Source organism: Chiloscyllium punctatum, chromosome 49 (assembly GCF_047496795.1).
Source record: "Chiloscyllium punctatum isolate Juve2018m chromosome 49, sChiPun1.3, whole genome shotgun sequence".
Lineage (NCBI taxonomy): Eukaryota > Metazoa > Chordata > Chondrichthyes > Orectolobiformes > Hemiscylliidae > Chiloscyllium > Chiloscyllium punctatum.
Genome location: NC_092787.1, coordinates 58556689 through 58579197, shown reverse-complemented (window position 1 = coordinate 58579197; position 22509 = coordinate 58556689). Strand labels below are relative to the sequence as shown.

General features: G+C 42.2%; 1 protein-coding gene across 2 annotated transcripts; it reads left to right on the top strand.

Moving 5' to 3' along the window:
- Positions 1–9693: 9693 nt before the first annotated feature.
- On the top strand, positions 9694–20428 carry LOC140469216 (glutamine synthetase-like). Of its 2 annotated transcripts, none has more exons than XM_072565538.1 (7): positions 9694–9808; positions 9889–10062; positions 10187–10348; positions 10743–10889; positions 16532–16659; positions 16748–16947; positions 19698–20428. In XM_072565538.1, exons 2-7 carry the CDS (start codon positions 9897–9899, stop codon positions 19987–19989), a joined length of 1095 nt encoding a protein of 364 aa, XP_072421639.1. In that variant the 5' UTR covers positions 9694–9808; positions 9889–9896; the 3' UTR covers positions 19990–20428. The 2 variants fall into 2 exon arrangements, with proteins under 2 accessions (XP_072421639.1, XP_072421640.1); XM_072565539.1 differs by having other exon boundaries at positions 9730–9752.
- The last annotated feature ends 2081 nt before the right edge of the window (positions 20429–22509 follow it).

The following is a 22509-nucleotide window of genomic DNA, read 5'->3' as shown; positions in this document are numbered from 1 at the left end:
TATAATGCTGGCATTTCACAGCTGAATAGGTATGTCAACCTATAAAATGATTATATGCAAAAGTATGATTTTTGGGCATCAAAATAATGGGGTCTTCTTATAGGCTGTGTGACATGTTGCCATGATCTACAGTACGTCCAAATGACATATTATCATTCACTTGGACATATATTGCCATTCTACCACTATTACCTGCTTGAGATCCTGGGACAGCCTACCTAAGCATTGTTGGGGCACGTCTACCGTATAAACTACAGTGGTTCAATAAGAAAGGCCACTGCCACCTTCTCAAGGGTAAAAGGGACTGTAATTTGAGAGGTTAGTCTTACCTCATATCAACTGTAGCTCCCAGCTAGCCTTGATCCCTTGAAATTTGCCTACTGATGCAACAGTTCCATGGCAGACACCATCTCCCTAGCCCTACACTTATTCCTGGAACATCTGGATAATAAGGATATTTACATCAGGTTTCTACTTATTGACTACAGCTCCACCTTCAACACTATAATCCCAACCAAACTAATCTCCAAGCTCTGAGACCTAGGTCTCTGCTCTGCCCTCAGTGAAGGGATTCTCAACCTCCTGACCCACAGATCACAATCACACCTCCTCCACCACAATCTTTAACACTGGTGCCCCACAAGGTTGTGTACTCAGTACTTTACTATACTTCCTGTACTTTCATGACTCTGTGACCAAATTTTGTCTGAACTCCATCTACAAGTTTGCTGATGACAGCACAGTTATAGGCTGGGGATCAAACAATGGTGATACAGAATACAGGAAACAGATGGAGTGATTGGTGGCTTAATGTAAAGATAACAATCTCTCTCTCTATGCCAGCAAAGCTAAAGAGCTGATTATTGACTTCACAAAGTAAGGAGGAGAGCACGCCCCTATCTACTTCAATGGAGTTGAGTTAGAGATGGTCGAGAGCACCATGGGGGTGGCATGGTGGCTCAGTGGTTAGCACTGCTGCCTCACAGCACCAGGGTCCCAGGACCGATGCAAGCCTTAGGTGACCGTGTGTGTGTGTGTGTGTGTGTGTGCGCGCATTCTCCTCGTTTGGTTTCCTCCCACAATCCAAAGACATGCAGGCGAGGTGAATTGGTCATGCTAAATTGCCCATAGTGTTCAGGGGTGTGTAAGCCAGGCGCATTAGTTAGGGGAAACATAGGGTAATAGGTGTAGGGGAATGGGTCTGGGTGAGATACTCTTCGGGGGTCAATGTGGACTTGTTGGACCAAAAGGCCTGTTTCCACACTGTAGGGATTCTAATTCATCAGTTCCTAGGTGTGATCACCAACAATCTTCCTGGACCACCCATATTGATGCGATGGTCAAGAAGGCACAACAACACCTCTCCTTCCTCAGGAGGCTGAGGAAATTCAGCATGTCCAGAAGAACTCTCACCAATGTCTATAGATGCACCATAGAAAACATTCTATCTGGATGCATCATGGCTTGGTATGGCAACTATTCTGCCCAGAACCATAAAAAACTACAGAGTTGTGAACACAGCCCAGTCCATCACACAAGCCAACTGTCCATCCATTGACTTCATCTATATTTCTTGCTGCCTTGGAAAGGCAGCCAACATCAAAGACCCCTCTCACCCTGGTTTATAATCTCTTCCAACCTCTATCGGGCAGAAGATACAAAAGGTTAAATTTACGTACCAATAGGTTCAAGAACAGCTTCTTCTCTGCTGTTATTAGACTTCTGAATGGGCCTCTCAAATTTCAAATAATGTTCATCTTGCTTTTTTGTACACCTTCTGTGCAGCTCTAACTTTGTATTCCTTGCTCCGTTCTATCATCCTTTGATCTTTGTATGGTATGATCTGTCTGTGCTGCAAGCAAAACTAAACTTATCATGCACTTCATTACATGTGACAATAATAAATCAAATCAAATCAAATCAAATCTCAAATCTATAAATATTGACTGACAAGGGAAGTAAAGCATTAAAGGTGGTGAATAATAGTGGATTTGAAAGTCTTTAAAAGCCAGCAGAGGATAACCAAAAAGTAATAATTATGGACAAGATGAAGTATGAGATGAAGCTATTTAGTAATATAAAAGTAGATTGCAAGAGTTTTTGTAGATATCTAAATGGTAAAAGAGAGGCAAGAGTGGATGTTGGACTGCTGGAAAATGAGGCTGGAGAAGTAGTAATGGGGCAACAAAGAAATGGCGGAGGAACTGAATAGGTGATTTTGATCAGTTTTCACAGTGGAAGACACCAGCAGCATACCAAAACTTCAAAAGACTCAGAGACAGAGGTGAGTGTAGTGGCCATCAATAAGGAGAAGGTACTGATGAAGCTGAAAAGTCAAAAGGTGAATAAATCACTCAGACCAGATGGACTACAACCTTGTTTCTGAAGGAGAGATGATTGTAGAGGCATTACTGATTTTTCTAGAGTCACCACAGGTATTTGCATTGGAATCAGTGGCTGTTGCATCAGTGGAGGTGATGTCAGTGAGGTCAGCCCAGCGATGGAAGATGGTACCTGAGAATCGATAACTTGGTCATTGGTTGGGTCTGGCGCTGGTGGCAGTGAAGTGATGACAGAAGGTGGAAGGGTATCAGTGCAACATCAGTGAGCTCAGCCCAATGAATAGAGACACGACACTGATGTTGGTTGGTCTGGCACAGGCAGCAGTGAGGAGAAAGAGAATTGACCCAGTGGTGAAAGATGGCTCCTGAGGATTGATGACTTCAACATTGGTTGGGTCTAGTGTAGGCAGCAGCGAGGCACAGGAGGATGGATGGCGGCACAGGCATCATTGATTGTGAGCTGGCTCAGGACTGATGGACTCTCTTTCAGCTATATAGAGTCATAGAGATGTACATCATGTAAAAACACCCATCAGTCCAACTTATCCATGCCGAACAGATATCTCAAATTACTCCCATTTGCCAGCACTTGGCCCATATTCCTCGAAACCCTTCCTATTCATATGCCCATCCAGATGCCTTTTAAATATTGTAATTGTACCAGCCTCCATCACTTCCTCCGGCAACTAATTCCATACATGCACTACCCTCTACATGAAAAAGTTACCCTGTAGGTCCCTTTTAAATTTTTCCCCTCTCACCCTAAACCTATGTCCTCTAGTTATGGACTCCCCCACCCCAAGGAAAAGACCTTGTCTATTTATCGCATCCATGCCCCTCATGATTTTATAAACTTCTATAAGGTCACCCCTCAGCCTCCGACACTCCTAGGGAAAACAGCCTCAGCCTATTCAGCCTCTCCCCATAACTCAAATTCTCCAACGCTGGCAACATTATACGTTTTTTTATTTTCCCTTATTCTTAAGTTATTCAACATGGCACCGAATCGTGGCAACAAATGAAAGCTTTTCACAGTGTTTTATTGTATTCTTGCTGTAAAATGCATGTGACAATATAAGTCATTCAATAAACTGGTTATCAACAGCGCTGATCGTTCAGGAATCTTTGGAGTGTCAGGGAGAATCCTAGAGGACTGGAAAATGGCCAATGTTTAACAAAGGAGGGAGGCAGAAGACAGGAAACTATGGACCTATTAGCCTGATCTCCATCATTGGTAAGATTTTAGAATCCATTATTAAGGGTGATTATGGAGTACCTGGAAGTGCATGGTAAAATAGGGCTGAGTAAGTGTGGCCTTGTCAAGGTGAGGTCACGCCTGACAAATCTATTAGAATTCTTTGAGGAAATAACGAGCAAGTTAGACAGAGGAGATCCAGTGGATGTGATCTATTTGGATTTCCAGAAGGCCTTTGGCAAGGTGCTGGACAGGAGGCTGTGAAATAAGATAAGAGCCCATGGTATATGGGCAAGGTATTGGCATTGATAGAGGATTGGCTGACTGGCAGAAGGCAGAGAGCAGGATGGCAAATGGTGACTCGTCGAGTTCCGTACAGATCAGTATTGGGACCACAACAATATTGACGATCTGGATGAAGGAACTGGTGGCATTGTTGCTAGGTTTGCAGATGACACAAAGATAGGTGGAGGGGCAGGTAGTTTTGAAGAAGTGGAGAGGCTGCAGAAGGACTTGGACAGGCTGGGAGAGCGGGCAAGCAAGTGGGAGGTGGAATACAATGTGGGAAAGTGTGAAGTTATGCACTTTGATAAGAAGAATAGATGCCTTGACTATATTCTAAATGGAGAAAAGGCTTTGGAAATCTGAAGCACAAAGGGACTTGGGGGTCCTGGTTTAGGATTCTCTTAAGGTTAACATGCTGGCCCAGTTGGCAGTTAGGAAGGCAAATGTAATGTTCAAGAGGGCTGGAATACTACAGTAGAGACGTACTGCTGAGTCTGTATAAGGCTGTATGAGGTTGTTAAGGCTCTGGTTATTTGGAATATTGTGAGTAGTTTGGGCCCCATATCTAAGGAAGGATGGGCTAGCATTGTAAGAGGTCCAGAGGAGGTTCGCAAGAAAGATCTTGGGAATGAAGCATTTGTCATATTAGCATTAGGTCTGTACTTAATGGATTTTAGAAGATGAGAAAGGATCTCATTGAAACATAGTGAACACTGAAAGACCTGGATAGAATGGACATGGAGAAGATGTTTCCACAAGTAGGATAGACTAGTCCCTGAAGACACTGTCTCAGAGTGAAGAGGAGACCCTTTAAAACTAAGATTAAGAGGAATTTCTTCCTGCAGTGGATAGTCAATCTGTGGAACTCATTGTCACGGGGTATGTGGAGGCAAAGTCTTCGAGTTTTATTTAAGACAGAGATTGATCGGTTCTTGATGAGTAAGGGGATCAAGGGTTACGGGGAAAAGGCAGGAGAATGGGGTTGAGAAACATATCAGCCATGATTGAGTGGTGGAGCAAACTCAATAGGCCAAAGGCCTTATTCTACTCTTACATTTTATGGTCTATATTCCCAGAAAGAGTAATAATAATAAAGGTTCAAGTCCAGGCTTTCAGTGTTTGTACACTTTCAGCGTCATGATCATGCCCAGCAGGCAGCCATGTATTTGGCGAATGTGCTGACCCCCAACATGTACCCTTTGCTCCATGGTCCTCCCATTCCCCCTCAACGCTCTCATTGGCTGGGAACATGTTGTGTAAATCAAAGGAAAATCTAAGCGTAATTGCACCAATGCCACAATGGTATGAACAGATTTGTGGTGGATGTGACTGTCAACATATTTCTATATTTACAATCAAGAGACTCCAGAACTCTGACAATTTACAGCCTCAATCTCATTAACCTGATCAAAATCAAACTACATTAGCCCTTCACTGATAAAAGGAAGATGCTGGAGTTGCTCATAGATGACATTTACATTGCACTGATCAAGGATGTTCTCCAAGCTTATATTTAAGACAAATCCTAGCTGTTCTTTTCCAATAGACAGAATGACATATATATTAGAGTCATAAAGTCAGACAGCACAGAAACAGACCCTTCAGTCCAACTTTTGAGTTTGTTTTCTTGCTAAACTAAATGAATTTGTAGCACTCATGAAGCTCCAGACTGGTAAATTCATTTTTTATCTATGCATCTGTTGTTAGGCATCATACACTGCAGTCACATTTGGAGCCCTCTCCAAACGTGTTGCTCTGCCTCAATTTGAGAAATAGAAAATTGTATGGCAACTTCATGGATAAAAGTGACATTGTACAATATTCCAGTGGTGAGATAACATGATGAAAGGATCCAACATGTAAATGGAGAAGTTTGAACCATCCATGGTTCAATACAAGTCAAGTGGACAGCTTCTGGTCTCTTTATAACCACAAAAATGCATTATAATGAACAGCAACAACAGACAGTTGAGTTTAATGCCTTCTAAGGGTTGCAATGATTTTGTAAAATCTGCAAGCATCAAGCCTTGCAGTACACTCCTAGATAATACCTGAGTTCTGAAGGAGGATCACTGGACCTGAAACACTAACCCTGCTTTCTCTCAACTAATGCTGCCAGACTTACTAAGCTGTCCTAGCAATTTCTGATTTTGTTCCTAGCCAATATATGTTTTCTATAGAATTTAGAAATTAATATTTATTATTTTGTGAGGTTGTCTGCAATTATAGCATTAAATATTTAATCGCGTGGATTATATGTCATCAGGTATCAATAGCATGCAATGCAGCAACATTTTGAGTCAGTTCTTGGCAGCTGCTATTGTCACACAATGTATGTAATTAAAAGTTCACAGTTAAGTATTATAACACAGTAGAAGATAACAGGTACCAAGGAATAGCACCTCACTAGTCTAATTTTAAGGTACAGACAAACTGTGAACTGCTCTTGTATCAACCTCATGTTTTCAGAAATCATTTGAACTGATTTATTCAATAATTTTCCCTGTCAGAGTCATTAAATTTTTGTGTATATTCCCTCTTCATACAATAATTATACTTTCGAGGAACTTAACTAGATGAAAAGTGCTCTGGTGTGTCCCAAGATTATGAAAAGTATTTAATTTAAAATTAGTATTTTCTCACTCTCCCATTTACTTTAGTTACTCAAACCCACAGATGTTCCATTCTGGTGAACCAGCATTCATGACTGTCAATTAAAAATGCTAACAAAATTCAACATGTTTAGCATCATTTGTGAAGAGAGAAACAGAATTAATGTTTATTGTCCAACTTGACTTTTCTTCAGAATGTAGTTTCCCTTTCCATAGATGCTACTGGATCTACTGAGTTTCTCCAGCACTTATTTCAGACCTCTAGCATCCACAGTGGTTTGCTTTTATCCAAACTGTCAACACTAGGCAAGAAATCAAACATGTCACATCCTTTTTATGTATTACCATTCCAAACAAAAGGAAAAAAATCAGTCCTGTGTCTTTGTAGCACAGGAATTGATTACAATATGGTCAATGATTCAAACAGTGCTGAGCTACTGTCTGTCAAAAGTAATTTCAAAAATAAATAAAGGACAAACTCCTCAAAAGGTGCCCAACCCTCCTGTTACCTTAGTTAATAAGCCCCACAGAACCAAACATATCTGTATTTAAAGGGTGAGACCATTGCAAAGGAACCAAGTGGTAACTAACTGGAACTCGGAGTCATGTTTGCAAATGACCAGATATTTTACAAAACAGCTATCTAATTTGTGCTTGGTGCTCCAATGAAAAGGCAGCCACATTGTGAATAGCGAATAGACTAAATTGAAATAAAATAAATCGCTCTGTCAACTTGGTGGGATGATGTAGTCTATCCTAAGATTCCTGCAATTTTTAAACACCAGTGGAGGGACTGGTGTTTAAAAATTGCCGGAATCTTAGGATAGATTACAACATCCCACTAAGGTGACAGAGCGATTTATTTTATTTCAATTACTTTGTGTCAGTCCTCAGGGTGGAAGACATGAACAATATCCCAAAAGTAGAAGAGAATGAGGGGGCAGAGTGAATATGATGGCCATCACCAAGGAGAAGGTGCTAGAAAAACTGAATGGCCTGAACGTGGATAAATCACCTGGACCAAAGGTGGACTATACCCCACAGTTCTAAGCAGATAGCTTAATCAATAGTGGAGGCATTAGTGGTGAACTTTCAGGAATCACTTGAACCAGGGAGGCTCCCAGAGGATGGGAATATTGCTAATATTACACCCCTGTTTAAACAGGGAGTAAGGCAAAAGGCAGAAAATTACAGACCAATTAGTCTAACCTCAGTTTTGAGTAAGTTCCTAAAATCCATTGTGAAGGATGAGATTTCTGAATACTTGGAAGTGTATAGTAAAATAGGGCAAAGTCAGCATGGTTTCATCAAGGGGAGGTCATGCCTGATGAATCTTCTAGAATTCATTGAGGAAGTAAGGAGCAGGTTGGACCAAGGAGAGCCAATAGATGTTATCTACCTGGACTTCAAGAAGGTCTTTGACAAGGTGCTGCTGAGTAAGATAAGGACCCATGGTGATAGAGGCAAGATGGAGAGAAGCTTGGCTGTCCGGCAGAAAGCAGACAGTGGAGATAAAAGTGTCCTTCTCAGGATGGCTGCCGGTGACAAGTGGCATTGCACACGGCTCAGTGTTGGGATCACAACTTTTCACTTTATAAATTAACAATGTAGATGAAGAAACAGAGAGCATTCTGGCTAAGTTTGCAGATGATACAAAGATAGGTAGAGGGACAGATAGCATTGAGGTGACAGGGAGGTTGCAGAAGGACTTGGATAGGTTAGGTGACTAAGCAAAAAAGTGGCAGATGGAGTACAACGTGGGAATGTGTGAGGTCATACACTTTGGTAAGAAGAATAGAGGCATGGACTGTTTTCTTAATGGGGAGAAAATTCTGAAGTCTGAAGTGCAAAGAGACTTGGGAGTTCTATTCCAGGATTCTCTCAAGGTAAACTTGCAGGTTGAGTCAGTAGTTAGGAAGGCAAATGTAATGATGCCATTTATTTTGCAAGGACTTGAATATAAAAACAGGGATGTACTTCTGAGGATTGATAAGGCTCTGGTCAGACTACATTTGGAGTACTGTACACAGTTTTGCGCCCCATATCTCAGAAAGGATGCATTGGCCTTGGATCATGTTCAGAGGAGGTTCATGAGAATGGTCCCAGGAAGGAAAAGCTTAACATATGAGGATTCTGGATTAGTGGTGCTGGAAGAGCACAGCAGTTCAGGCAGCATCCAAGGAGCTTCGAAATCGACGTTTCGGGCAAAAGCCCTTCATCAGGCTTTTGTCCGAAACATCGATTTCGAAGCTCCTTGGATGCTGCCTGAACTGCTGTGCTCTTCCAGCACCACTAATCCAGAATCTGGTTTCCAGCATCTGCAGTCATTGTTTTTACCTTCTTAAACTGTGAGGACTCAGGGTTTATATTTGATGGAATTTAGAAAGTTGAGGGGGGGGAATATAATTGATACATACAAAATACTGAATGCCCTGGACAGAGTAGATGTTGGGAAGATGTTCCCGTTGGTAGGAGAGACTAGGACCCGAGGGCATAGCCTTAGATTAAAGGGAATACCTTTGAAAACGGAGATAAGGAGAAACGTCTTCAGCCAGAGAGTGATGAATCTATGAAATTAATTGCCACCATAGGCTGTGGAGGCCAGGTCATTGAGTACATTTAAGACTGAGATAGATGGGTTCTTGAGTATCAAGGGGATCAAAGGTTACAGGGAGAAAGCGGGAGAATGGGGTTGAGAAACTTATCAGCCATGATTGAATGGTGAAACAGACTCAGTGGGCTGATGGCCTAATTTCTGCTTCTATGTCATCTGATCTTATGTTCTCTCTCTTTTGTAAACCCTCTGGCACTTGCTACTAGCACGGAAATGGCCTGTTGGTTCCTGCAGTCGTACACAGCCTCACCTGAGCCTACAGTTGTCAAACTGAACATTATACTTACTGATCAAACCTAGTGATTTCGTCACAGAGAAACTGGTTAATACCACAAGAGTAAGTAGCCTAGTTGTAAGGATCTTTAGTGGTGCAATGATAATATCCCTAGCTTAGAGCCTGGGTTCCAGTCCCACTTACTCCAGAGGTATGCAGTGACTTCTTTGAACAGGTTCATTTATATAAAAAAAACGACAATCTAAAACTTTAACCTACGTTTCGACTCCATTTGCCCGCATTGTTTTTCATAAAAAAAAGTTGTAGCTACACCCTGTACACGTTGTCCTAACCCCCAGCTCATTACAATCAATCACCTGTTGATCCAATTCGAATAAAACCCCACCTCCGCCACACGTCACCCAATGATTTTCACTCGACAATTGGGAGGGACGAATATTGAACTGAGACAAAAGTTCTGCACTGCTGAGTTAGTTGAAGTGGTTGTTTTTCTTGTGATCAATTTTGCCTTCTAAGGCGAGATAGGTAAGTGATGAATATCCTTGATTTTTATGAGAGCGTGTATGTCTGTAAATGACCATCACTCTGCTGCTTATGTTCTTCAGAAGTCGAGATGTCAGTGGCTGTAAGTTCCAACTTGAACAAGACAGTGAGGGAGCAGTACCTGAAACTACCTCAGGAGGGGAAGGTACAGGTTACCTACGTATGGATCGATGGCACTGGAGAAGGTCTTCGTTGTAAAACCAAAACCCTGGACTCGGAACCTGGAACCATTGAAGGTCTGGTTCCAATTTATAATTACCACCTTCATAAACTTTGTTTTTCTAATAACAGTTTAACTCTGCTGATTTGTTTGGCTTCTCCCCACTTCCCCCCCCCCCCCCCCCAAAAAAAAAATTGCAGATGTTCCCGAGTGGAATTTTGATGGATCCAGTACATATCAGGCGGAAGGTTCTAACAGCGACATGTTTCTGATTCCGGTCCGCATCTTTCGGGATCCCTTCATCCTGGATCCGAACAAACTGGTGCTTTGTGAGGTTCTGAAATACAATCGGACACCGGCAGGTGAGTTCGTGAAACCGTGTGCAGATAAAATGTAAATTCTGCAGATGCTGGCAATCCGAAATTTACAAAAGGACGCAAAATGCTGGTGAAACTCAACAGGTACGTTCGTCTCTCCATAAATGCTACCGGACCTGCTGAGTTTCTTCAACACTTTTTTTGTTTTAATAGAAACCTGTACTCCAGTTTGATTAAATCCTGTTTGAAACCTTCCTTTTTAATATCCTGAAAACTTCAAAGTACTTTTGTGTTAATTGCTTTTTAAAGTTGTTTTTTTTTGTCATGCTGTTTGCAGGACTCTTGCCGATTAATGCATGTGCTGTGCTCTCTGCAGTTCAGTGTATGGTATTATTACTTTGTTTTTTGGAAAGCTGACTTCCAAATATGTATGTTGTAGAGACCAACTTGAGGCACACCTGTAATGAAGTGATGGAGAATGTGAAGGACACTCATCCCTGGTTTGGTTTGGAGCAAGAGTATACTCTATTGGGAATCAATGGGCATCCTTATGGCTGGCCTCAAAATGGATTTCCGGGACCACAAGGTAAAGCCGGAGAGTGAATTTGTATTTAAAGGCCATTTCCAAATTTTTGTAACTGCCTTAAAGCTGTCCAAAAGTAAAGAGCTCATAACAGATGAGGTTAAATTTGTTGCAGATACTATAGCAAAAATGTAGACAGTCAATATAAGATTGGGTGAACAAAAACAAATCGCTGGATAAGCTCAGCAGGTCTGGCAGCATCTGTGGAGAGAGATCCAAGTTAGTGTTTTGGGTCCAGTGACCCCCTCCATTCAAGGTGGTGAATTTGGTGCCAATCAAGTAGAGTATATTGCTCTAACATGGGTGATATCAAGCTTCATAGGTGTAGGAATCCCATCAAGTAAGTGAAGAGTAATTCATTGCATTGCTGGCTCTATTTCATGGATAGGGAGACTGGAAGGAAGTTATTTGCTGCAGGGTTCCTAGCTGATTTTGATTGTTAAACTGTCTTCCCACAATGTCCCCCATGGTAGTTGAGTTTTCCATAATGGTAAGCCATTGAACTAAAAGTGGTGGTAGTTCCATTACCTTGTTGGAATTTGAATTTGCTTTATTATCACGTCTTCAAGTAAACACAGTGAAAACTTTTATAGGTTGCCACGTACGGCACCATCTTAGCTGTTGGACATCTAGTACCGATTAAGTACAAATTCTTGGGCGGGATGGCGTTGAAAACAAAATGTTAAATCCATTTCAGAACAACAGTCCTCTCAACCCAGCACCCAGCCTCTAGTCTGTGCCAGGTTTAGACTTCAGATCACTCCAGGCTTCCCCTCAGTTGGGAGATTGCTCTCTAATCATTTTGAGGCCTGAAGTGCATGCTAGGAGAAGGCTGAGCCAAGAGATTGCCACACCAGGTCTAGGCAGAGGCCAAGAGTCAGAGTCCATGCTGAGTTCACGATCTTGAGAAGAAAGGTGGTGGGGGCGTGGGGGGTATTTTTAAAAAAACAGATGGAGTGGTTGACCCCTGGTTTAAGAGTCCTATTCTGACATTATCTTGTATTGGCTGGAGGTGCTTATGACACTGCACAACCATCAATGTCACTTACCAATAACCTGTCTAGGTCTTGTTTTGTATTTACTGCTGCTATGTCTTTTGGAACTCCTCAAACTGCAATGTCCCCACAGACCTTTATAATGGAAGGAGGACATTGCATCTGCAGATAAAGAACTCTGGCTCAGTGTTGAGCTTTGGACTCTGCAATATATTGAGTGAGATGGGTACCTGGGTGTTGTTTTAGTTCATTCTTGATGTGGTCCATGTTGAGGGTATGACTTCAAGTGAGACAGGTATGGGGATCCAGAAGAGAACTGGAGGCACCCTCATCCTTGTCCAACAGAATGTAGAGTCACAGGGCAGCATAGTGGCTGAGTGGGCAGCACTGCTGCCTCACAGCACCAGGGACTCTGGTTCAATTCCAGCCTCAGGTGACTGTCTGTGTAGAGTTTGCGCACACATTCTCCCCATGTCTGTGTGGGTTTCCTCCGTGTGATGCAGTTTCCTCCCACAATCCAAAGATGTGCAGTTAGCTAGATTGATCATGTTAAATTGTCCATTGTGTCCAGGGATATTTAGGTTAGGTGGATTAGCCATGGGAAATGCATGGTTACAGGGAATAGGATAGGGTGCAAGTCTGGGTGGGACATTCTTTCAAGTTGGTGTGGACTTGTTGGGCCAAATGGCCTGTTTCCACTCTTTACGGGATTCTGATTCGTACAACATGGAAGCAGACCCTTCAGTTCAACTTGTCCATGCCAATCAGATATCCCAATTTGAGCTGTCCCATTTACCAGCATTTGGTGCATGTCATGCTTAATCCTTCCCATTCACATACCCATCCAAATGCCTTTTTTGAACATTATAGTTGTACCAGCTACCATTATTCCTCGGGTAGCTTATTCTTTGTACCCACCACCCTCTGTAAAAAGATTACTCCTCGATTCTTTTCTTTTTTAAAATCTTTCCCCTCAAATCTATGCCCTCTAATTTTGACTCCTTACCTGAGGAAAAAGATTTTGGCTATTCAGCCCATCCATGCCCATAGATGATTTCAAGACTGTATAAGATCATTCAGTCTCTCCTACTCCAAAGGAAATAGCCCTAGCCTATTCAGTTTCTCCTATAGCTCAAACCCTCCAATTCCAGCATTGTCCTTGTAAATCTCTTTTGTATCCTCAAGTTTAACAATATCATCCTCTTGTAGAAGGGTGAGCATGATTGTACGTGTCTTTCTAAAAGCAGCCTCAGTGTCCTGTACAACTGATATGATGTTCCAACTCCACACGTAATGTTTGACTAATGAAAGTAAACGTGCCAAATGCTGTTTTCACAACCTGTAACTCCACTTTCAAGGACCTTTGCACCTGCACCTTTGGGTCTATTTTTGTTTGAAACACTCCCCAGGACCCGACATGAAGCATGTAAGTTCTGCTCTGATTTGCATTGTTAAAATGCAGCACCTCATTCATCTAAATTTAAATTCCATCTGCCACTCATTGGCCCTTCTGATCACGGTCCCATTTCACACTGACATGATCTTCTTCACTGTCCACTAGACCATCTATTTCTTGTCACTGTGAACAAGAATTTGGGGTGGGTGGGGTGGAGAGTGTTCAGCTTGTGGGAAGTAAAAAGATTTAATAAGAGATCTTGATTGGGAAGCTACTATTGGTTACTATTCTCTGAAGTTACAAGTTGAGTACTCGATGGCTTCCTCCAAGTCTGGAAAGAGTGGTTGAGATAGGAGTCTGTTAACATCCTGACCTGTGTCGGTATAACCAACATGGTAATGACCAAGATTGTGTAGAAGGAGTACATGCTTTTTTAAAAAAAACGTTATGTAGGAAGTCCCTGGGTTAAAAACTATTCCATTCTTAAGTCTGTTCGTAAGTCAAAACAGTTGCATACGGTTCATATCTAGCATCAATTAGTCAAAAGTTTGTCTTAGGTAAAATATAAAGCTGAAAAATGTGTTGCTGGAAAAGCACAGCAGGTCAGGCAGTATCCAAGGAGCAGGCGAATCAATGTTTTGGGCATTAGCCCTTCTTCAGGAATGAGGAAGGTGTGCCAAGCAGGCTAAGATAAAAGGTAGGGAGGAAGGATATGTGGAACAGTCCATATTCTGCAGCTACACTGGCACCTCCCCCCACCTTTCCTCCGCTACATCGATGACTGACTGTATCAGCGCTACCTCGTGCTCCCATGAGGTTGAACAGTTCATCCACTTTACTAACACCTTCTATCCCGACCTCAAATTTACCTGGACTGTCTCAGACTCCTACCTCCCCTTCCCCTCCCTCCCATTTCTATCTCGGGTGACCGACTCAACACAGACATTGACTATAAACCAACCAACGCCCACAGCTACCTAGATTACACCTCCTCCCATCCTGCCCCCTGTAAAAACACCATCCCATATTCCCAATTCCTTCGCCTCCGCCGCATCTGCTCCCAGGAGGACCAATTCCAATACCGAACAACCCAGATGGCCTCCTCCTTCAAAGACCGCAACTTCCCCTCAGACGTGGTTGACGATGCTCTCCACTGCATCTCCTCCACTTCCCGCTCCTCCGCCCTTGAACCCCACCCCTCCAATCGCCACCAGGACAGAACCCCACTGGTCCTCACCTACCATCCCACCAACCTCCAGATACATTGTATCGTCCTTCGTCATTTCCGCCACCTCCAAACATACCCCACCACCAGGGATATATTTCCCTCCCCTCACCTATCAGTATTCCGGAAAGACCACTCCCTCCATGACTCCCTCGTCAGGTCCACACCCCCACCAACTCAACCTCCACTCCCGGCACCTTCCCCTGCAACCGCAAGAAATGCAAAACTTGTGCCAACACCTCCCCCCTCACTTCCCTCCAAGGCCCCAAGGGATCCTTCCATATCCATCACAAATTCACCTGCACCTCCACACACATCATTTACTGCATCAGCTGCACCCGATGTGGCCTTTTCTATATTGGGGAGACAGGCCGTCTACTTGCGGAACGTTTCAGAGAACACCTCTGGGACACCCACACCAACCAACCCAACTTCCCTGTGGCAGAACACTTTAACTCCCCCTTCCCACTCCACCAAGGACATGTCCTTTGCCGCCTCCATTGCCAGACTATGGCAACACAACGCCTGGAGGAAGAGTGCCTCATCTTGTGCCTAGGAACCCTCCAACCACAAGGGATGAATGCAGATTTCTCCAGCTTCCTCATTTCCCCTCCCCCCACCTTATCTCAGTCCCAACCCTCTGACTCAGCACCGCCTTCTTGACCTGCAATCTTCTTCCTGACCTCTCCGCCCCCACCCCCTCTCCGGCCTATCACCCTCACCTTAACCTCCTTCCACCTATCGCATTCCCAACGCCCCTCCCTACCTTTTATCTTAGCCTGCTTGGCACACCTTCCTCATTCCTGAAGAAGGGCTTATGCCCGAAACGTCGATTCTCCTGCTCCTTGGATGCTGCCTGACCTGCTGCGCTTTTCCAGCAACACATTTTCAGCTGTAAAGAGACCAGGCTGGTTGAGTACTGGACCGTTTTTATTTTTTTTAAAAAAAGCAGTGAGAAAAGGAGTTAAGGTAGCTTCCTTACTTTAATGAAGAGGACTTGCTATAGTAGGAGGAAATTGGCTTGAAGATCCGAAGACTTGGAACTGGTTTGGAGAGGAGCGAGCTAATTGTCACAAAGTAGTTTTGAATGCCTCCCAACAGTAAGTAATCTGTCAGAATATAGTTTCAAAAATGACTTGTACAAAATGTACTGTCACAATGTTTGGAAACATTTAAATTTTGTCACATTAGACACATCAAGTTGGCAAAAGTAGCCTTTATAAAGGTTCGTGGCACAGTGATATTTCCAGGATCCATTCGCTGGAAACAGGTGGGACACCTGAGCTATTTTGAGATCTGTAGTGGAAAAACAAGGTGAATAAATCTTGTAGGAGAAAGGTCATTTTGGAAAAGATTGATCACTTACTTTGCAGGATTTTACATTTTTATGTATAGACTTTTTTGAATAGCGAAAAGTGAGGACTGCAGATGCTGGAGTTTAGAGTTAAGATTAGTGGTGCAGGAAAAGCATAGCAGGTCAGGTAGCATCCAGGTGCAGGAGGAAAAAATGGCATTTCGGTCAAAAGCCCTTCGTCAGGAATGGCTCCTTCCTGATGAAGGGCTTTTGCCCGAAACGTCTTTTTTTTTCCTGCTTCTTAGATGCTGCCTGACCTGCTATGCTTTTCCAGCACCACTCTAATCTTGACTTTTTTTTGAATGTCCTGCCTTTTGTAGATGACTCCACCAACCCACCTGTCAAATTTGTCACATTAATCCCACCTATCCTACTGCCATTTGTAACTCTGGTCTTTTTGTATTTGTTAAATTCCTGCAACAACAGTATAATATTTTCATCTTTTGTCTAATTTTCTAGACCTTTGTTACTTTGACTCATTCTCTGGATGTAGAAGTGGGTCAATGATGTATTCAGTTGCCTGGGAGTTTGGAGGCAAAATGACTAATAACTGGCAAATTATTTCTGATAAAGGGGAAACAAGAATTAAAATTAAATGAGATAGGAAATCTCAAAATTGTGCTGTAGTTTCTGTAAACTTGCATTGCTGCATCCTAATCAACTTATCTATAATAGGACCGTACTATTGTGGAGTTGGAGCAGATAAAGTCAATGGTAGAGATATAGTGGAAGCCCACTATAAAGCATGCCTCTATGCTGGAGTGAAGATATCAGGCACCAACGCTGAAGTCATGCCATCACAGGTATCAAGTGTGGGAGAGGTTGCACATATGCCTAACTCTCTTTTCACTGGAAATTTTATTAAATCATGAACTTGTCTATCTCTTCCAGTGGGAATATCAAGTGGGGCCATGTGAAGGGATTGAAATGGGAGATCACTTGTGGATTTCCAGATACATTCTTCATCGCATTTGTGAAGACTTTGGGGTTGTGGCTACATTTGATCCAAAGCCAATGACTGGAAACTGGAATGGAGCTGGATGCCATGCTAACTTTAGCACAGAGGCTATGCGAAAGAAAGGAGGCCTTCAGTAAGACTATTTTAGATTATTTGTAACAGTGCTGAAAAATTTGAGAAACTAGTATTGTGGGTTCAATAATTTTAAACTGCATGACATAAAATATCCTGTCAGGAAAATGTAAGGTAATGTATTTCTTTGAAGTAGGTTAATACACTGAAAAAGCACAAAAGTTCCACCTCTGTCCTCCTTTTTCCCCTTGAAGTGCTTTTCAGTGGTTTTTTTATAATGGAACTTTAATTCCCAACTGCAAAACAAAATTATTCCAATACAGAACAAATTGTCTTGACATAGTTCCTTTTCTCCCATCAGATGTGGATTTACAAACATGCATGTAAATTGGCATCATTGGTTCAATGGCCCTTGTTTTAAAAATAAATTGACGAGACCACAATGGTTGATATAGAGTTTCAATATCTGCTGAAACTAACACTACCTCAGAACTAACCTGGAAGTCAAAGATAAACCTCAATGTTATCTTCACTATCTCCCTATCTGTTTGTTTAAATCTCTTCCCCTTTCCTCCAAACCCTTGGAGATATCTCTACTCACAATATGACTCCATTTCACATTTAGTTTTGTTTTGTTTGTGGGAATTTTGATTCTGAAACCATTAAAAACTTCAAAGGTAATTACAGAGCCATGCAGACAATAGTGGCTTAATGGTCTGGAAACTCCCTCTTAAAGGGAAAACCATAGGAGAAGCAGTGATATTTAATCATTCTTCCAATTACACTTTAAGAATAATGCACCATCTCTTGACCAGAAGTCAAGGATAGTATTTTACTGGCTAGGGAGCAAAGCTAAGTGGTAGGCCAGAAGAATGGGGAAACTTCAGAAATAGTAAAGGATAAAGCAATGAAGAGAGTGAAAATAATTGTGATTAAAACTAGAGAAATGCAAAAATAGACTGGGGGAGAAACTTCCAAAAGTATGAGAAGGAAAATGGTGATAATGTACTCCTTCAGGCTGAGATTGGAGAAGCAAGATAAAGATTCAGAACAAATTCTACTTGCTGTAGAAGACACCCCATGACCCAGACATTTCCACCCCCCTCAGTTCTAAGAATTATAGAAAAGGTAGGGAGGACCAAAAAAGTGAACTTTAATTTTATTGTCAACTGAGAAAATTGTACTAAAAACTAATAGAACAAAAAGCTGATGAGCTGCCTGGAATTGAAAGGTTCCATCTAGGATCCTCAGGAGGTGGTTGCAATGACTGTACATTGGTTGTATGCTTCCACAATTCCTTGCCTATTTTTGTAAACATCCCAACAGATGGGAAAACTGTAAATCTAATGCCCCCATTCAAAAAGGGAGATGGAGACATGACCACTGGGCCTAACATCTGTCATTGAGAGGCTGCTAAGATTCTTCCCCCCCCCCCACCAAAGGAAGTAATACCAGGATCTTTTTAGAAGATTGCAGTAAATCTGACAGTCAACATACTTATGTGAAAAGATAGTATTTAATAAATGTATTAAAATTCTTGAGGGATTTAGCATGGAGGGTAGATAAAGGGGAACCAATAAATGTATTTTTGAAAGGTCTTTTTAAGGAGATGTACTTTATCTAAGATGAAGTTTTGTTTGTGGGGTAGGGGTTTGTGGTGGGTAGAGAATTAGCATGACTTGAGTGTCAAACCATCTGGAAGAATGGACAAATTTAGTGTGCAAACTATAACTAGGGGGATCAGTGCTGGCCTCTACTTTTAATTCAAATTATTCATATGCATCTTAAAGTAATGAATCCTGTTGCAGCCAAGGTTATTGATCATAGGTTGCTTCCTTACTTACCTTTCTATGAGCAGTTTTCAAATTCTGAAAGGGGATGATTGGTTAAGTGAGTAGGCAAAAATTCTGATAACTGTATATTGGTGGGAAAACATTAGGTTCTCATCTTTTTTTTGGAAAGAAGCATTGCAGGCAGGGTATTGTTTAACTGGAGAATGCTGCAGTGCATGTTAGATCTGGGTGTCCTTGTACATTGGTGTGCAGGTTCAAGTAACTAAAAATACAAATTGAATGTTGGCCTTTTTGTAAGGAGACTGGGCTATAAAACTGCAAATCTTGCCACTGTTGTGTTGGGCACTTGTGGGATAATAGTAATGTCTCTAATTCAGGGTCAGCAGGTTTAGGTTCAAGTTCCATCTGTTCTGGTCATGTCATAAAATATCCAAACATTAATTAGAAAACTCAAGGGCATAGGTGAGACCACACTTTTGATCTTGAATTCTGTGTTTATTTTTCTAAAGTCATGAAAAATGTATAGAACAGGTCACTAGTCTGATTCCAAAGAAGCTTGTCATGTAAGAAAAGTTTTATTAGCTTGGGTCTATCTGTTCACATTTAGAATGAGAGATTATTTTAGTGAATCATGGGGGCTTGTCAAATCCTGGGATTATTTCCTTTCCTGTGCAGAAATCTAGACATAGGTGACCCATTCCTTTTAAGGATGGCATTGCCCAATTAAGCAAGCAATAAGGAGGAATACATTTTCCAGGATCATTTTAGTCCTTTGCACTGAAGGGAATTCCATGAAGATAAAGTCATGTTGGTTGAGGATATTGAGTTAGAGGACCAGCTAGAACTGAAGTGAATACCACAATCTTAGCCAAAGCTTAATGGGCTGAATGTCCTACACCCACTCATGTATGGAATGTGCACACCTTTTTTTAAAAAAGGGAGCCTATGTTGAAATAGTCAAAGACGAGCATGACTAAACAGCCTCATGTTAATTGTGTGCACAAAATATTTGCTGTAGGCATATTGAAGAAGCAATTGAAAAGCTGAGTAAGAGGCATGCATACCACATCCATGTGTATGATCCAAAAGGAGGACTGGATAATTCCAGGAGGCTAACTGGACAACATGAAACCTCCAATATCCATGACTTCTCTGCTGGAGTTGCGAACCGTGGAGCAAGCATTCGAATTCCTCGCCAAGTTGGACAAGATCGTTGTGGTTACTTTGAGGACAGAAGACCAGCTGCAAACTGTGACCCTTATGCTGTTACTGAAGCCCTTGTCAGGACTTGTGTCCTAAATGAAAATTAGCTGCCATGTTGTACTGAGATTTGGCACGAGAGCACCAGAATCTTCTGTGGTTGTAGTATTTTATCTTAACCAAAATGGTTCTTTTAACCACTGGAATGGTGATGGTCACTATTTCTATTTGAAAACTAAATTTTCTAAATTTTTACTTGTATGTATAGCACACTAAATATTCTTGGTTAATTCTTCAATGGACATAGTCTCAAAACCTGAATATCCAAATGAGAAATTTGGTGAGCTGGAATCTCATGCAACTAATTAAATCAGATTCACTTAAATTTTTAAAATTGAATTACATCCGACAAAAGTTTAAATATCTTCTGCTCAATTTAGTTTCAGTATGAATTATATGGAGGGGTCATTGTTATAACTTGTGTTGAAGCTGTTAAGTTGCAAATGACTGACTGACTGTAGTTTAAGTGGAATAATTTTTTTGTCCTGACATTGTCATTGTCTCTGTCTCTGTGTCTCTGTCTTTGTACATGAAATAACACCCAGAGCCTAGTATCTCTTCACCAATTCACCCTTTTTATTTATATAGGCATAAGCCTTGACACTAACCTAGTTAGCTAAGAGTCAGCTCCTAGGGTAAGCAGAATCCCTGACACTCCTGTTTTATATCTGGGTCAGTTTAACCTGGTCTCTTTAGAATTATCTCTCTCCTACTTAGGCTGGGGATATAGGGCTGTTCTTTTTCCTGTGGCTTCTCCTGGGATGTTTTCACATTGTCTGGTTCCCCTAAGTCTGCCTTGGATACTGGCAGCAGGTCCTGGACTCTAGCCTGCCTCTTACAAGCTGCACTAGGTGTAAGAAATTCATCATCCAGTTGTTGTGGTAGTGTAGCGGATACAACATTGGCCATGTCCATCTTTTCCTCTGAGGTTCCTACCATATTAGGATGGGGGCCTAGGCCTGTTTTGAGGTTGTAGTTTTCATGTCCATGTGCTTGTTCAAGATTGGTTCTCCTAAATGAACTTTGTATGTCAGCTAACCTGACCTCATGTAGACCATGCCCCCTTACCCATACAGAGCCCTTCCTGTGGTTTTGACATCAAACTTAGGCACCTGAAATAAACTACTGCTCCCATGTGAAGGAGTCTTATGGCTAGCATTGGCATTCCATGAGGCCATTTCATTTGTCTTCCAATGTCCTACAAGACAAGTAAATTTTCTTTTTTTTGGTCTACAGGGCAAGCCTTACAAGGCAGGGTATAAGTAACAATGTTATAAAGGCCAGACACTGTCTCCACTAGCTCAGAGCTGGCTTCTAGAGTGAGCAGAACCCCTAACAGCCCTACTGCAACCAGCAGTCGTGCAGAGATTGACCCCAATCGCCCATAGCTGTCTGTGCATATATAGTGACACTAAAAAGATCATGTGGTTAGTGCAAATTAACAAGTAAAGCCTAATTCAGGGCAATGCTTATGTCTAAAGGTGGGGAGGTGGGGGGTGGTTGGAAAAGCAGGTGCGGACTGAATGAAATTAAGTTTTAGAAGGGGAAAGAAAGATCTGTATCACCTGTGCTGCCTACCTCTTCCCTAGCGAGAGTAGTGGTGGACACAACCTTTCTGAAGTCACTTGGGCTCCAGTGTCCCCACAGAAGAGGGGCAGTCAGTCAGCAGAGATGACTCCCTCTATGGCCTGTTTATAGCCAGCCTGACCAGGCCCCATGAGGAGATCATCTGACTTACCTGTAACCCCTCTGCACCAAGTGCCCAAAGAGCAGGAGTGCAACCAAAAGCAGAACAGAAGAATTTTCAACTGATCATTAAGAGGCAGTGTAAACACCCACACCTAATATATATATATATGGTCAATGGACTCCACAAAGCTTCAAAATAAGCAGTTGGGCTGGGATTCTGTGAACCACTGCAATCTGCAGTTGTAAGGGACTGCTGTGTGCAACACTTTCCACCTCTTCCCAGAGGGAAGAGTCCTGCATAGGGAGTCCTCCACTGGGGATCCCTTTCACTCGGCAGTAAATGAGCATACCAAGACATGTCCGGGCCGTGGATGAAAGAGTGGAGGCGGATGGTATCCAGTAGTATTGTATACAGAGCCTATTATTGTGCCTCGCTGAAAAACATACAACACATATTCCAAAGCAGTTTAAGCTGTGGGGCACAGGCTTGTCACAACTACCTGCTGAAGGAGCGGTGCTCCGAAAGCTAGTGTGCTTCCAATTAAGCCCGTTGGACTATAACCTAGTGTTGTGTGATTTGTGACCCTGTAACTCATAAGCTTCACTTGCCGCATTTTCTAATGACAAAGCCAGTTGTAGTCCTTGTTTGAAGTCCAGTTGGGCTTCAGCTGGTAGACACTTCTGCATGGTCACATCATTAATCCTACTTACCAAATGGTCTCTCAGCATCTCACTCAGGGTTAAACCAAACCACATTCCTCTGCCAGTCATCTTAACCACATCAAAAATCCTGATAGATTCCCTGGTTCTGGAATTGCCAAGTAAAACAGATGGTAACTCAGAATTAGAGGAGGCTTGGGGGTTGTAATATTCCTTAACTG